The sequence below is a fragment of the Drosophila simulans genome, chromosome 3R (assembly GCF_016746395.2).
Source record: "Drosophila simulans strain w501 chromosome 3R, Prin_Dsim_3.1, whole genome shotgun sequence".
Lineage (NCBI taxonomy): Eukaryota > Metazoa > Arthropoda > Insecta > Diptera > Drosophilidae > Drosophila > Drosophila simulans.
This window is the reverse complement of record NC_052523.2, coordinates 787,371-803,423: the sequence shown is the minus strand read 5'-3', so window position 1 is coordinate 803,423 and position 16,053 is coordinate 787,371. Positions and strand designations below refer to the sequence as shown.

General features: G+C 45.6%; 6 protein-coding genes across 8 annotated transcripts; 3 read left to right on the top strand and 3 right to left on the bottom strand.

Annotated features, from left to right (window-relative positions):
- Window positions 1-84: 84 nt before the first annotated feature.
- Window positions 85-1,472, top strand: LOC6726655. The gene is made up of 3 exons (XM_016176057.3): window positions 85-263; window positions 325-979; window positions 1,172-1,472. The coding sequence occupies exons 1-3, from the start codon at window positions 249-251 to the stop codon at window positions 1,336-1,338; spliced, it is 837 nt and encodes a 278-aa protein (XP_016033143.1). The 5' UTR covers window positions 85-248; the 3' UTR covers window positions 1,339-1,472.
- A 439-nt stretch (window positions 1,473-1,911) lies between these two features.
- Window positions 1,912-3,374, bottom strand: LOC6726654. Its single transcript, XM_002102029.4, has 2 exons — window positions 3,122-3,374; window positions 1,912-3,058 (listed from the first exon to the last, which is right to left on the bottom strand). The coding sequence occupies exons 1-2, from the start codon at window positions 3,269-3,271 to the stop codon at window positions 2,009-2,011; spliced, it is 1,200 nt and encodes a 399-aa protein (XP_002102065.2). The 5' UTR covers window positions 3,272-3,374; the 3' UTR covers window positions 1,912-2,008.
- Window positions 3,375-5,372: 1,998 nt separating this feature from the next.
- LOC6726653 lies at window positions 5,373-6,919 on the bottom strand. Its single transcript, XM_044923362.1, has 2 exons — window positions 6,270-6,919; window positions 5,373-6,213 (listed from the first exon to the last, which is right to left on the bottom strand). The coding sequence occupies exons 1-2, from the start codon at window positions 6,282-6,284 to the stop codon at window positions 5,557-5,559; spliced, it is 672 nt and encodes a 223-aa protein (XP_044779297.1). The 5' UTR covers window positions 6,285-6,919; the 3' UTR covers window positions 5,373-5,556.
- Window positions 6,920-7,723: 804 nt separating this feature from the next.
- On the top strand, window positions 7,724-8,202 carry LOC27207686. The gene is made up of 2 exons (XM_016183373.3): window positions 7,724-7,875; window positions 7,938-8,202. Exons 1-2 carry the CDS (start codon window positions 7,861-7,863, stop codon window positions 8,160-8,162), a joined length of 240 nt encoding a protein of 79 aa, XP_016033140.1. The 5' UTR covers window positions 7,724-7,860; the 3' UTR covers window positions 8,163-8,202.
- An 82-nt stretch (window positions 8,203-8,284) lies between these two features.
- Window positions 8,285-10,025, top strand: LOC6726652 (serine protease snake). 3 transcript variants are annotated; one of them, XM_002102027.4, is made up of 5 exons: window positions 8,285-8,656; window positions 8,721-8,836; window positions 8,907-9,016; window positions 9,082-9,246; window positions 9,303-10,025. In XM_002102027.4, exons 1-5 carry the CDS (start codon window positions 8,299-8,301, stop codon window positions 9,730-9,732), a joined length of 1,179 nt encoding a protein of 392 aa, XP_002102063.2. In that variant the 5' UTR covers window positions 8,285-8,298; the 3' UTR covers window positions 9,733-10,025. The 3 variants fall into 3 exon arrangements, 2 of the variants coding, with proteins under 2 accessions (XP_002102063.2, XP_044779296.1); XR_001599918.3 differs by having other exon boundaries at window positions 8,721-8,819; window positions 9,303-9,444; XM_044923361.1 differs by lacking the exon at window positions 8,285-8,656 and having other exon boundaries at window positions 8,789-8,819.
- Window positions 9,934-16,038, bottom strand: LOC6726651 (gelsolin). Its single transcript, XM_016176073.3, has 8 exons — window positions 15,889-16,038; window positions 14,199-14,453; window positions 13,165-13,357; window positions 12,628-12,702; window positions 12,245-12,440; window positions 10,486-12,191; window positions 10,297-10,422; window positions 9,934-10,126 (listed from the first exon to the last, which is right to left on the bottom strand). The coding sequence occupies exons 2-8, from the start codon at window positions 14,237-14,239 to the stop codon at window positions 10,067-10,069; spliced, it is 2,397 nt and encodes a 798-aa protein (XP_016033139.1). The 5' UTR covers window positions 14,240-14,453; window positions 15,889-16,038; the 3' UTR covers window positions 9,934-10,066.
- Window positions 16,039-16,053: the final 15 nt, after the last annotated feature.

The following is a 16,053-nucleotide window of genomic DNA, read 5'->3' as shown; positions in this document are numbered from 1 at the left end:
CCGAAGTGGAAGCTCGAGAGCTTTAGGGTTTTGGGTGAGTTCCCAAAAAGTTACCGCTACCTCAAGGTTGTATGAAAACGCAAGCGAGTTTTCGTGCGGCTTAAGCGAAGCGTTTGTGGTTTCAGTTTCATTTGAACTTTTTCGTAGCGACATTTTCGAGTCAGCGGCATAAAAGTCTGGGCGGCTAGTGATTAGCATTTAGTTGAATTTTGATTGCCAAGGGACCGGTGTCTTCAACTCAATCGGAAATGCATTTCTTCATTGTAAGCCCTCTAGTGTGTGCCGAGCTGTCCGAGCACGAATAGTAACGACCTCGTTTTCTAGGTGCCGTGCCTCCTAGGACTTGCAGCCGGCATTCCTCAAGGATACAACTACCAGGCCCAGCAACAGCTTCAATCGTCGGCCCAGGCTGGTCAACTGCAGCTGCCTTCCATTCCGCAGTTTGCCACCTTTGCGGAGCAGACGATCCTTCAGCAGGCGCTCCAGGCTCCGAAGTTGCAGCAGGTCCTGACCGGAGGAGAGGGGCTCGCCTCCTACTCAAAGCAAAGCCAGGCTTCCACTTACCAACAGCAGGCGACGCAGTTCGGCGCAAATTTGGCGTACAATGCGCTGCCCCAGGCACATCAGCCTCAGCAGCAGCACCTCGTCTCCAAGGACATCTACGTCCATGTGCCACCAGCAGAGGAGCCAGAGGACCGCTATCCTCAGCCTGTTCTCCCGCCCGCGCCCCCGCGCAAGCATTATCGCATCGTTTTCATCAAGGCGCCGACGCCCAGTGTCTCGAAGGCGGCGTTGCGCATCAAGCAGGCTCCTGTGGAGGAGAAGACCATCATCTACGTGCTGACCAAGAAGCCGGACCCACTGGATCTCCAGACGGCCATCGAGGAAATCTCGCCTAAGCAGCCCAGCAAGCCAGAGGTCTTCTTCATCAAGTACAAGACCCAGGAGGAAGCTGCGCATGCGCAACGTACCATCCAAGGTGAGCAACACCCGCATCAGCCAGATGATATGAGACACCTCATCAGTATGCAACAGACCTCAAATGTTTTGTTTTGCAAGCTTCATGGAAATGTCCATTGACCAATTAATCTGGCTTGGCATCTTTTGTGGGGGTTTATTTTATTACCCGATTTTCAACCACTTTACTTACCTCTTTCCGGTCTTCTTTTAGCTCAATATGACCAGCTTGGCGGCACATCACAGGTTTCTGACGAGGGAGTCGCCCCCGTTACATCCGTGATTGGCGTCCTGGACAACCAGCGCAACAGCGGAGTCGCATCCGGACAGTTTGCCGGCTCCTTGCCAAACAGCTACTTGCCAACCAATCTGCGTGCTTAGGTTCAACTCCAAGGCAGAAGAACTGTCGTAATTTTAAGACTTGAACTCTTGTACATTTACACATTTAGTTAAATAAAGTTTATATTTTGAGCTCCGCCTTATGATAGAAAGCGACTCTGCGCCATATTCAAATATGAAATCGAGTTTCAATACTTCAAAGTAACAAAATAGTTTTCTATGGACCATGTTACCACATCCATTAGTCCAATGACAGCCATCCAAGCCGGAAACCGGTCGCATAAATTAGCATGTGATTTGGCTTACATAACAACGATTAGGCCACACGAAAACTTGATTATTAGGGCTGTTGGCTTAATGCTAAAAGAGATGGTCCAATCTTTATTGCGAGAAAGAAGTCGCATTCATAGTCCAACTCTTGGCCCACTGAAACATATTGTTTAATAAAAATAAACAGAGTTGTCGTAAAAAACAACAAACTCAAGCGATGCATAATACGGGGGGGAAAGATGAATTCCAAATTCAAAAACAAAACCTATCTTAAATAGTAAAAGGGTTCAACTTAAAAACGAGTACGGGAAACAGAAGGCTTTTTGGGTTTCGATTTAAATTTTGTATATTTCTTTCGACTTTTGCATTAAAAATAAATTAAAATTGACTACAATATGATGGTTGATATAAAAGAATGAGTGCGTGGGATTCGTGCAACTTATTAGAAAGTCTTTGCCGGCACATACTTCCTTGATGGCAGCGAGGGAGCGAACGAGGAGGTGGACTGCTGCACAAAGGAGCTCTGCTGCTGGACGCCCTGGACCCCCTGGTTAATGGACTGCAGCTGAACAATGGGCTGACCCTGTGGCTGGAGAATGGTTGGCGCCTGAGACTGGATGATGGTTTGGGCAGCCTGCGAGTGCTGGGGCGCAAAGCTGCCCAGGTTAAGGGAGCCACTCGAAACGCTGGCGATGGGAGCCACTCCCTCGTCCGAGATGTGAGTGGCGCCTCCCAAGGCGTCGTACTGGGCCTGGATCTCCTGCTGGGCGCGCTGGGCCTCTTCCTGGGTCTTGTACTTAATGAAGTATACCTCTGGCTTTTGAACCTTGGCCTCAGACTGGGTAACCTGCAGCTGCTGCTGGATCTCAGTGAGATCGGGCTTTTTGGAGAGCACGTAGATGACGGTCTTCTCCTCGTTGCTTGACTGGGCTCGCTTCAGGGCCGCGGCGGTATATTTCAGATTCTGGGACGGCGCTTTGATGAAGACGATCCGGTAGTTCTTGCGGATGGGCACATTCTCCAGCAGTGGCTCGTCCTGTCGCAGTTCCTCATTCTCCTCGGGGGCGGAGTGGATGTAAATGTCCTTGGTAACGATAGCGGGGCGCTGGACGAACTGGGTCTGCAGGGCTTGCTGCGGCTGCTGCTGGTACACGATCTGCTGAGGCTGCTGCTGCACAGTGCTGATCAGGTTTTGCTGGGGCGCAGCAGTAAGGAAAGTCTGCTTTGGGAGAGAGATCGACAACGGAACGGGAGCGGGAGCGGGAGCAGGAGCGGCAACGACGGTCTGCACGGCTTGAATGGCTGGCTGCTGAGCCTGGACACCGATCGCGGGCTGAACACCGACCTGTGGGAAGGATGGGACGGCGCCACCTGCGTATATTCCACTTGACGAAATGGGGGTCTGAGGACGAAGATTGCCAATGGGAAGGGCTGGCAGCTGCGGTTGGTACTTGTATCCCTGGGGAGCTGCTGCTGTGAGGGCCACCAGGCACTGCAAGAGCGACCAAATTAAGTGTTAGTGGTTGCGGGGATCGCACATGGACCAGTTGCTTACCATTAGAACCACGATCTGCTTCATTTTCACTTTGGACTGTCTGAGCTGCTGGGGTCGACTGATGCCCTGCCTTCCCATTGCTATGTTTTTATATCTGTCCAGCCTGGCATCGTTTTCCCAAAGAAAGAAGAAATTATTAGGCACTACCATAAAGCGTTTGAATCTATTATAGACTTCACAACTTCGAATATGTAACGTTTCACATTGGCGGTTGCCAAATCACAGATCCGTGTGCGCAGATGCACTGCCCCAACAGTCCGGGATCTTATCTAACTTGGCGACCTACGCTGCGCTTAAATTTAAATAATCGATTGAGATCCCCATTGTCAACGCCGAATATATTTATATGCAAAATATTAATAGGTGAAGCGGTTCGATTGACAAAACTGGGATAATATGAAGAAAGTATGTTTTATGGACGGAAACCCATTTATACACATTCCGACCAAAAATTGTGGGAAACGATCTGCATTTAAAATTCGCTTTGTCGCAGATGTTGTATAAATGAATTTGTTATTAAACAAGTCTTTTCAAAAATGCAGAAAATTCAATTAGCTCAAAGGTCTTTGTGAAAATATGTTCAACTCTTCACAAATAGAGCACTTCATGGCTCGAATTCAACCAGGGATCATGCTAACGATACTTTTATGAGTAGTGCTTGTACTTGCTAGTTCAATTTTTCTGGACTCGGGCAATGGTAATTGGAATTAATGGGCACAGAAATCGATTTTGCGCTTTTACATATTTAGCCAGACATATGTGGCCGCTATAACCGGCTACTAATTTAAAAAATTCGAAAGACAAAACAAAACAAGAGAGAATGCTAAAGTCGAATTCCCGACTATCCGATACCCGTTACTCAAATTCATAATTTCTCTGGAATATCGATAGATATTGGGGAATAAAATGAGAAACAATTTAAAAATTGTTCAGAATGTGGGCATGTGGCATGACCGGTTTGGCGGCTTTAGGGAGATAGAAATATACAACTAATAAAATTATGAAAAAATATCCCAACATATTTCAAAAATTTTGGCGTGGCAGTTTTGGGCGGTTTGTTTGCGTTAGAGTGGGCGTGACAACGTGCATCAACAAATTAGCGCTGCCTTTATGTATCTAGAATCTGTATGCTGAATCTCAACCTTCTAGCTCTTATAGTTCTTGACAGCTGGACATGACCAGATCGACTGGTCTATTGATCCAGACCAAGAATATATATACTTATATAGTCGGAAGCGCCTCCTTTTGCCTGTTACATACTTTTCAACGAATATAGTATACTATTTTACTCTACAAGTAACGGGTATCAATATACTAGTCCCAACTTCCTAAACATCCAGTTTTAAATTGACGAAATGATGGTAAAGTTCCTCGACTACTCGGTTACCCGTTACTTAGCTAGTGGGAGTGCGAACGAGAAATCCCAATATTTTTTGGCCGGTTTGTCAGCGTTAAAGTGGGTGCAAAAAACATAAAAAACTAAAAAGATATGCTATTTACATTTATTTACAACGCCCACACTTTTAAAATATTTTTATTTTTTTTTCTCATTTTATTCACCTATATATATCGATATCCCAGAAAAATGATTAAATTTCGCGATCGCATTTCCACGAGCTGAGTAACGGGTATCTGATAGTCGGGGAACTCGACTATAGCATTCTCTTTATTATACCCGTTACTAGTAGATTAAAGGGTTGGGAAGTATTTAACAAGCGTTAAGTATACATTTTCGATCAGGATCAATAGCCATTTCCGTCTGTCCGTATGAACGTCGAGATCTCAGGAACTATAAAAGCTAGAAGGTTGAGATTCAGCATACAGATTCTGGAGACAAGTTTGTTGACCCATGCCACTCCCCTCCACTCCACTCCCACTAACGCCCACAAACATCACAAAACTGCAAGGTCCACGCTTTTAATAAATGTGTTGCCATTTCTTCACATTTTTATTGGTCTTGTAAATTTCTATCGATTTGCAAATTTTGCCACGCCCACTCCAACGCCCTAAAGCAGCCGAACCGGTCACACCCACACTTTTGAAAAATGTTTTTATATTTTCTTATTTTATTCCCCAATATCGACATCCCACGAATTTCGCGTTCGCATTTCCACGAGCTGAGTTAAGGGTATCTGATAGTCATTCTCTCTTGTTTTTGTTATACACTCCATACAGCAGTGTATTAAATACCATAAGTAAGTTCAATTTTATGGCCTTTTTTAAGCATGCCCAGAATTAAAAATGCCAGTATTTTTCTTAAATAAAGCAGTTAAGAACAAATTATTATTATAGGAATAAAAGATTTTCCTTACTTCCTGTACATATTGTGGTCGCGGTGGCACGACGATTGCATATAGTCATGGCTAACCTTTCCCGATTACACGACATTGAAACATTATAATATTACACCTTATACTGAATATTTTGCGTTTGAACTAATACTTTTCGCGAGAAGGTGGCAAGTACGGGCTTGTCGACGGTGCGTTCTGGCTTACTTTGCGGACGACCGCATTCCCGTCGTCAGTTCCACTTGAAATGACCCTAGACGCAAAGTCCAAGACGGGGACCGAGGATCCACCGTTGTAGTTGGTGGAAACTCCCGGCAGCAAGTCGTACTGGGCTTGGATAGTGCGCTGGGCGTTCTCCGCGTCGCTCTGCGTGCGATACTTCACAAAGTGAACCTCGGGCTTGCGGCTGTTGTTGTTACGGATAGTATTCAGGTTGGTGATCCACTCGCCAACGTCCGCCTGCTTGTTGAGCACGTAAATGGCGGTGCGGTCGGCGGACGCGGAGGTGGCCAGCTGGAGCGCCGCCTGCTCCAGTCCCTTGTTATCGGGGCCCTTTATAAACAACACACGCAGGTTCTTCTTCAGCAAGTGAGCGATCTGCTCGTTGGAGTGGTCATCGAACTCGTGCTCCGGAGCACTGTAGCTGAAGAACTCCTTGGTGAGCTCGCTGGCGGGTGCTACAGCCTCGGAAAGCTGTCCTGCTCCAGTGCTGGGCGCGCCGATCAGTCCTCCGTGACCGTTTCCGGCATACGATACTGGAGTGTAGTCGTACTGCCCTCGGGCCAGTGCCAGGAGGCTCAGAATCTGAAACGGTTCGATGGTTACCAAAAGTGCGAATTGGATATGCTCTGTGTTCTTACTAGAAAGGTGCGCATCGTGAACACTTGTATCTACTATCTACGTGTGGGTTAGATAGACTTTTTGTGCGGGCAGTTCGGCAGATGGGTTTCCTTTGCCGAAGAGTGCATTTAGTCGACGCTTTTATATGTAACTGGTGCAGTGGCTTTTCTGATGCAAGCAATCATTTGTAAGTTGGAGAATATGCAAATCAATTCAAATTAGGGAGACGTAGGCCCATTTGATTCCCCAGACACCTGGTCCCAGGCTGACTTACTTGGCGGAACTATGAACTATCCCAACACCGAGTGCACTTTGCGTAAGAGGCCTGTTTTCGAAATTTGTTGGCTTGCACGCAGAAATGTTAGCCGTGCTCCAAATTCATTTATTAAACAACCTAAATCTATATTTTTACCCATTTCAACCCATTTGCATTGCATATTATAGAGCAAATAAGGAAGAAATAACACTGCAAATTATAGCAATAAGCTTTTAGCGGGGTTAGTGTTGGATATAGTATTTCAAAGTATTCAAATGTTCTCCTTGTGTTCTTGGTTATGATAATTTTCAACGGAATCTGAACACATTTATAATATTTTATATTCTTTATTCGAATGTTATTTGTAAAATGATCTGACACTTCATTGTAGTATTTGTCATTTACTGGGTACAGGGTATAGAAATGTGCACTTCACGACTTATACTTTCATTTCTTCCCGACTATTTTGTTATCCTTTTACCATTTCCGCTGCCTTTTGGTTACAGTTTATTAGTAAAAAGTTGATGAACTAATGAACTAAATTCGCGTATTTGCTCAACAATTTTTAAGGTATTATAAGTAAGCCACTGGTGTTCACAAAGGTATCATATAAAAGCAGTCCGGCGGCAATTTAACTGAAAGCGAGTTATTTTTTTAAGTATCAGCAGATGCTTGCTGTTTTTAATAAAATAACTTAAAAACTTGTTTTGCATCCAACAGAGAACACAGTGAACTCTAAGAGGAAGAATCGATTTTTAAACGAAAGCAGAACATTCTCAGAACTAAGAAGAAAAAGTTGCATCCTTTTAGCATTTTTTAATTTAGCATTTTATAGTTTATTTTAAGAATATTTCTCATGCGAATTAAAGGATTCGCTACATTGAATGATCACTGTATATGTATATATACATATATATACATGTTTCAAGTTCATCAAAGCAAATTATCACAAATTCACACCTAACGAGAATACATGTTTAAACTTAATATTTTGCCAAATTATTGAACGCTTTTATAGTGGATCCCATCAGGTTTTTAATTATGTAAGCATGTTATACACTGCAATATAAAAACATAACATTTAACCACACGAAAACATTACATTTTTCACTCGCTTGGTAATGATATCGCATGCATATCATCTGAGTCATATTTAAATTGGGTTTTGAGACAATATAAAAAGTTGAATAAAAACATTTTTATGCATCGGCACACATTGATTTTCAAGAATTAAAATATTAGTTTGCCTCTTCCCAGTTTTTTTCTCTAAGTGCACGTATTGATTGTTTAGTTTATGTATAAAAGAGGTGTCTGCAAAGGCGCGAGGCTTAGTCCGTTTTTGATTTTTAGACAAAATGAAGATACTTAACGTAAGTATGCTCAAATTAATCAGTGGAACTGACCCTAATGGCTCCCATCGCTGTCCACACAGTTGTTAATCCTGCTCGTCCTGGTGGCCGTGGCTCTATCAGCTCCCGCTGCCTCCCCAGACAATGCTCCCACGGTATCCGTGCTGCGCTACAAAGATGACCAGGATTTGGCTAACATTCAGCGGGCCATTATTGCGCAGTACGAAAGAATTGGCGGCACTACTAAGGTTCACCAGCCACTGACGGCCAATATCGTAAACCCAGCAAGCCTTGGAATTGTCATTTAATGCTCGTCGAAAATAAATCGTTTATATTTGTGATTGTTAAGCCCGCTGATAACAGAGCTGCGTGCGTTTTGGGATTAACCGATCCGCAGAAGTTTTAGTCTGCTCTTGACACTCGCCGCGTTCGCAGAGCCCCACGATGCTCCGCAATCTGTCCGTGTGTCTGATATCATTTATGGGGCTCTGGTGCCTGAGCCACACTCACAACCAGCGCCTGCCCCCAGAAGGGCGAATGCGCCCCTCGAGAGACGACACGATCCGCTCTCCCGTGGACCGCGACATAGTCTTTCCGGAGTTAGACGCGGCACCAGGCAGGCCCGAGGAGAAGATGTGGTTTCACATAACAGACTTTCAGTTTGATCGGGTGGAGGGCCCGACCCAGCCCAAGCCCAAGCCCAGGCAACACCCCCCGCCGCCGAGGCCTGGCCAGCCCTTTCCGCCGCCCCCCGGGGGCTTCAAAAAGAAGGAAAACAAGCAACGCCGCCTCTGCGAGCAAAGTAAGTAATTCGAGTGTTCGACCTTTCGAGGGTTCGTGAGTCATTGTCTGAGTTTATCACCAAGAATACTCCGAATATGTGGAGCGCATCTTTCCCAATGACACCGCAGTGGCTGAAGATGCCAACGACGCAGACTTCGATGGTCGGGTCCTGGCCAGGCCCGGTGAGTACCCACATATGGTACGAAACTTGGTAGCTGATAAGCCTCTACTGAGGAACTAACCCAAGCCCCTCGAATCTGCTTTCGTAGGCTGCCGTGGGCTTCGAGTCGGACAGAGGGCGAGTCGACTACAAATGTGGCGGCAGCTTGATAAGCGAGAGATTCGTGCTTACCGCAGCCCACTGTACATCCATATACGAGTGAGCATGCCAGTTAGCCCCTGACCCCCAGTCCTCCAGTCCCATGACTCTAATTTTCCTCTCAGGACGGCTCCCAAGTGGGTGCGCATCGGCGACCGCGACCTGGTCGCCGAGGGGCGGTCGGTGGAGGGCCAGCTGCTTCGGATTGAGCAAGTGTTCGCGCACCCAAATTACAAGAAAGAGATGTACTATGACGACATTGCCCTACTTAAGCTGGAGAAGGAAGTGGAGTGAGTACCCAACAAGACAGAAGTGCGACCGCTGTTTGCTAACACGATTCTCTAAGACTGACGGAATACGTCAGACCTGTCCGCCTGTGGGTCTTCCCAGAGCTGCCCACGACGATAGCCTTCGCCATGGGGTACGGCGCCACGAGCTTCGCCAAGCCCATGACGAACCGCCTCACAAATCTTAACCTGACCGTAGTGCCGAACGCTGAGTGCAACGCCGAGCTGCCGCCTCTTGCCGAAACTCCCAGTGGAGTTCTGGAAAGCCAGATCTGCGCACAGGACTACATTCTCAACAGAGACACTTGCCAGGGAGACTCCGGGGGACCCCTGCAACTGAATTTGCCGGGTCGGCGCCGACGGCATAGAATACACTATCACCTAATCGGCATCACCTCATACGGCGTCTTCTGTCGCAGCAGTTACCCATCAGTGTACACCAGAGTGTCTTCCTTCTTGGACTGGATCGAACTTACTGTTTGGGCCTGACAGATGCCTACACCAGGATGGTACGATGTTGATGAAATTTAAGCCAATAGATAAAAGAAATGGTATATTCTTTCCATTTATATTTCGATTATTCCTATGGCATCCATGTATATGTTACAGTGGACCAATCCAGCAACAATTATTTTCACAGGAAATATTTAAATACACTGTTACACACATCACGCTAGTGACTTGTAAAAATAAAATGTGCCTAACAGTGGCTATATTGAAATTTATTTTTAAGTTACATTAGATATACATAGGCGTTAGAAAGGCAAACAACAAAAAACAAACATATTTTTGGTTAATTTTGCTGAGAATTGAATCATTGGTTTTAGACTTCATTGTTGGCATCAATAACAAGTTGCTTCATGTCTTCATAGCTGGGCTGGTTCTGCGGACCAAGAAAAGGGTTAAAAATCCTTAGAAATTACATAAATCTTTTGTGTAGCGACTTTACAACTAAAAGCCATACAATAGGCCATCAGCATTAGTAGTCAACTTACTGAACATGTACAAGCAGTTTAAGGAAGACAAGCTCTAGGCCTGGTTTGGGTCACGTACCTGCCAATAATTATCGTCCCAGTTGGGGAACATGCGTTTGAAAACCCTTGGTTCCTTGCCCTGGGGGACGCGGATGATGCTCACCGTGTCGAAGGAGCGGGCGGTAGGCTCTAAATGAATGTAAAGCTGGAAACCAAGAAAGAACGTAAATTAGACGTTATAAAAAGAGATGGTGTGAAACGAGAAAACCTTTGCCATGTCCAGAAGCTTCGCATTTTCCTCCTCAGACACGCCATAGCCAACCCAAAGGTAGATCTCGTCGCCAGCATCCAGTAGCATTATGTCGTCCGAGTCCAAGTCCTCTTGCTCGTATTGAGCCACTTCCTCAACCTTCAAAAGTCCACCAGAGCTCAGAAGACAGTGGAAAAGGCGCGACTCCAGCAGTGGAGCTCCATCGTCACCCAAGCTGCGGTCGTACTGGCCTTCGCCATTTAATTCCTCCCAGAACTCATCTGGCTCGGCGCCCTCCTCCACCTGCTCGAGCTCAACGTCATCCCAGTAGTCGGAAAAGCGATCTACCGCTGCTTGTTTTTCGAAGGCAGATGCGCCCAAGCCATTCCAAATGTAGATTTTGTGGGACTTTCCCGAAAGAAGGGCGAAGGCATCACTTGAGGCCAAAGATGAGCTGTCGGCGGCCACCTCACTAGCATGAACATCGCTTTCAACGGTGCCGCGAATGCGGAAGAGCTGCGCCGTCACCGGGAGTGCAGTAAAGGATGTTAATAACTTTCCCTTAAATATCTTGTAGAAGTGGCGCGGCTCGTGGCCCTGATTGGTCTGCACAAGAAGACCATCCTTGGCGCCTACTAGACCCTCCTCAAAGGCACGTTTCTTGGCGGCAGCAGAGGCATTTACTCCATGCCACACATAGGTTACGGAACCAGTGTCCCCGTTGTTAGCCTCGTAGTTGTAAGTGAGCACATAAGAGGCAAATCCCAAAAGAGGCAGTTTCTCATCGAAGGGAACGGTGCTGACCACGATCTCATCGGAACCAGGCTTTGCAACGTACTGTGTGATGATTTCAATACCGTTCTGACCGTGATCCGGCATGAAGCCAAAGGCGCGACCACCGCTCTTCTTTAGCTGAGTCACAACGGAGTCGATTTCGTCCTCATTTAACAATTCATCGGAGCCGATACCCAGAGCCGAGCGAATAAGGCGAGTATGGGCCATTCCGGCATCACGCCAGGTGTCAAAGTACTGCTTAAATGGTGCGGACTCGGAGCCCTCTACAATGCGGTGGATTTGGGTCCAGGCCGGGTACTTCTTGGTGCGTAGGAACTCCTGCGCCTTGGCCATGGCGTCCGTCTTCTCCTTCTGAGTGGCGCCCTTTCCGACCCACACAAAAATGCCAGATCCTGTATCCAAGATAAAGCACTCGCGAGTGTCAAGCATAGCCTGAGTGAGTGGTTTTTGTCCAATGATGTCCACCTTCAGCTTGCCGCTGGCGTCGCTGACCTTGTAGAGAGAAACCGCTGCGGCATCCGTCCTCTCGAACGCACTATCTTCGTCGGCAGTTGACTCATCGGGCACCTGGTCAGCAGAACCCGATCCCAGCACGTCGAAGAAGTGCTGCTTGTCGGCATCAGTGCTGAAGTCGTCGATGATCTGAACACGGGCTCGTCCGTTATGATCCTGGTCCCTGATCTGGTTCGCAGCGCTGATAGCCTTCAGCTTCTCAACGCGCTTGGCCTTGGAGCCTACGTAGACATATATATCGCTGCCGGCATCCAAAATGAAGCAATCGCCCGTGTTCATCGACGACACGGAAAGATTCACCTGTCGGACGCGCACGTTACGCTTGCCCTTGACCTGGAATAGTCGTTTCTCTCCTTGGGCGTTTGTCTCCACATGCTTGAAGCCAGTTCCGACGCCGCCCTGTTCATAGCGAATACCTACAATAATGTTCAGTTTAATGAAGCGAACAAATGGATTTGACTAGTTTTACCGTTTTTGAAATAGCCCAGAAACAGCTGGGACTCGTGGTCCTGCACCTCGCGATGTTGAACAGGGCCACCATTCAACAAGTCATCCAACTGGACGGTGAGAATAGCTGCAGCTCCGGCCTCATCGGTCGAGGTCTCCGATCCCAGCCAGAAGTGCACATCCCAGGAAAGTTTTTTGTCTTTCTTGTTTTCAATTGTCTAAATGAACATAATAATTCAATTTTGGAAAGGTTTATGTGAGGTATTGCACAACAATTAAAAGTTTATTACTAAGCATAGACGGCTTTCCACATTACTATGACAAGGTTAAAACCTTCAAGTTGCTTACCAAGCAGTCCACTCCATGCGTTTAATTACAACTTTTACAATTCAAATACATACTTACATTAAGAACGATAAACGAGTCCCCAGTGTAAAATTTGCCGTAGTTATTTTTGGGATATGCAACGGGCTCAAAATTCTGAAAAGAGATAAAGAAACGATTACCTGATTTTCTGAGAAGATAATTTCCAAAAATGTCTGACTGGTTGGTATAAACATTTATTCTGGCCATCGCCTGATTGTACACAAAGGCATCGCATCTCGAACCTAATAAATTTGTCCGGTTTTCGAGTTAATTAACAAAAAAAAGGAGGAACAGACGTCCAATGTATACAAACAATTTCTATATATATTCTCGGGAGAGATACACTATGTATGTATATTTATAAACACATGGCCGCCACACTGCCCGAGTTCCAGAATAGAAGCTAATGTGGCGCTAGCGGGCGCCATCCCTCCGCCTTCGTGCCCTTTACTCCCAGCCTTCTGGGCGCCACTGCATATCCCAGCGATGTCAGCACACTTATTTGCTTACTTACGCTTATGTATTCTATTTTCCCTTCCCGGCAAGAAAAGAACTGAATCCCAAAATCTGACTCACCTCGATGCGCCAGATTTCCAGGCCGGGAGTACGGCCGGCGTTGGCGAAGGAGGGATGCATCACGCGTCTGGCTGTCTGCTTGCTGTTCTGGCCGCTGGGCTGAATTTGGCCGGATTGTACGGGGAACGCAGGACGGGCGTTGAGGGTGCCGGCTGAGCACAGACTGGACGAGAGGGCCAAGATCACGAGCAGGCTGAAAGGGAAAAGCAAAAAGCTATTATGGCAGCTTGATTGGTTGCACACAATTTCTTGTTGTTGAGTAAGACCAAAGATAACAAAACTACTCTAAGAAATATATACATTCCCGTTGTATCCATCTCTAAAAGGTATATGGATTTCAGGCAGAAATTTATGAGGGTCACAACCACGTCCGTTTCTACGCAAAATAGTTTATCAGTTTTTAATCTATCCAAATGTATCACAAAACTTGATATTAAACATGTGTTTTGTTTGATAGTTCACAGTATATTTATAATCTTTAGTATTAGTAAACTATATTTTTTGAACTAGAAAGTACCTAAATTTGAGATTTGGTCTGCTAAATTAAAAGATTTTGTCTGCTAAACGAAAGCAACTTTTCTTTTGGATAAAAAAGGTTTCAGGGAATAAAGGACGATGGGCGGACATGGCTTACAATACTTCTAGTCACAATTACGCGCAACTCCAACTGATACTCGGCTCTGCAGGGTGTTCGAGACATGGAATTGTGCTCTCTCTCAGCGCAATTAAACTAGATACACCTAAATAGAACAGCCGACTGTTTCTATGTGAGTCACGACCATAAAAGGCCACAAACTAGGCGCACCACAACTGTCACATGGGCCAAACCTGGCGAAACCTAGAAATGAACACAAAAGTCGGGTGTTGAATCACACCGCAGCCACTTTGACGCACTTACTCTATTTGAACCGGCTGTTTTCTCGAATTGGAGTGAGCGATGTCGCGTACAATGGCTAAAGTTTTGTTAAAATTCAGGAAACTCAGTATTTATCACCCCAGAGCTTTCTGGACAGCGAACTGCTCGCTTGCATTACCTGGAGAGGACTGCTATGCTGGCGGCGCCGGAGGCATCCATTTCGAGTCTGCCTCTTCTCTGGTCGACGACCGAGGGTTCCGAGGAGCTTTGTTTATTGTTGCGATAAGTATGTGTGAGTCGCAAATGGCGTATGCGCCCGCTGTGTTTGGGTATGTATTTTGGTTTTGTATTGGCCTTTGTTTTTGTCGCAGCGCTTGTTTCCAGTTCAAACAGAGGCAGTTGCTCCTCCAGATTTAAGCAGAGAGTGTGGGAACTGCAAGTAAGAGAATCATCAGGTCAATAAGAGAAGCAAAGATGTTAGTATTTTCGAACGTTTCGCCGAGCGATGTGCGCACTGATGTTTGACCGCCAACAAGTGCGCGTATGTGATATACAGCCACCCAGTAAACAACGTCTTTAAATAATGATAGTTGGCTTCAACAATAAGAGCTTCCCCAAACTCGTTTAAGCTATACTTCCTGATGGATTCGTTAAATGTGAGTTGTGGAATGCTAAATGTAGTCCGTATCGATACTTAATATTTCCCGAAAAGTTGTTCTGCTCACTAGCTCCTCCGCTCTTGCATGATATCATGTTTGTATCTCGAGTGCGATGTTTGATCAGAGCATAAGGTTAAGGCGAGCAATAAAGGTGCCGCACGCGTGTAATCGCATATTCATTCAGTTAATTAGTTTCACCCGCGTATGATGTCACGATTGCTTTCGTCAAGCGGCAAGCCCACTTAGCCCTTCCTTGCAACTGGGTCACAGCCAAAAAAAGAAATTTTTATTGAGAACTCAGCATGGTTATGGATGGAATCATACAAGATTTCTGAATTATGGAAGTTTCCCATTTAGAAAGATTATGCTGCGCGTACTACCAGAACACACTTGTTCCGAAAGCAGTACAAAATCTGAACGAGTTTTGAATATGAATAAAAGCACCTACTACACGTTATATATGCATAGGTTATAACCCCAAGCCCTATTGTGGTCTAAAGACGTCGGCTAGCACATCAGTTCCAATTTACAAAGACTTGGGAGCCAGTCAGGAGTACGCCATACATGGTGCTCCGAAATGAGACCTATTTGCAATGGCAGTGATGGGCCAAGACATGTTCGGAATAATACTCTGAATCTGGCCATAAGTTGGACCAGATTGCATTGGTTGGATCAAGGCAGTTACCCATTTTTCAGTGCCATCATCATACAAACGGATTCTTGGGCAGCGATCCTTTAAAGACTCACTCATGAGTAACATTTAAGCTTTAAAATGCGTATCCAATGATCCAAATCTAATCAAAATTCCAATGAAGTTGGGGATAATTTAAGGGAGATAAGTGAACCAAATTTTGTAGGTACCATCAATTTAATTTGATCATCTTACGCAGTGTTATGAATGTATTTTTGAAAAAAAAAACCCACAGTTTGGTAAACAGCTAGTGGCTTATCTAATATAGAATCGACCTCAGTTCCGATGATTGTTTTCAAAACAGTAGATAAGACAAATCAACGACCAATTTAACGAAATGAACTCAGCAAAATAATAGCTTTGAAAGTTGTTATTGTCTATATAATCAGCCTTCAATTGAATTCATTTAGGCTAGCCTGAATTTTACTTTATACTGTTTTATACTACAGTATCCTATATAGGGCGATGCTATTACATATGGCTGATAAAACATCATTTCATTTTTGGGGCACACTTACTTGGAAGTCTATACGATCTGCGCAATTTCACACGATCCCGGTGCGATGATTGAATAAAAGCGCTCCGAACGACAAGCGGGCAGAGCTCTGTCCCAGACACTAAACGAAAGCCAAAGCTCGTCTTTGCTTTTATAATATTTTTCTTAAGCCCGAAACGCGCTCGCT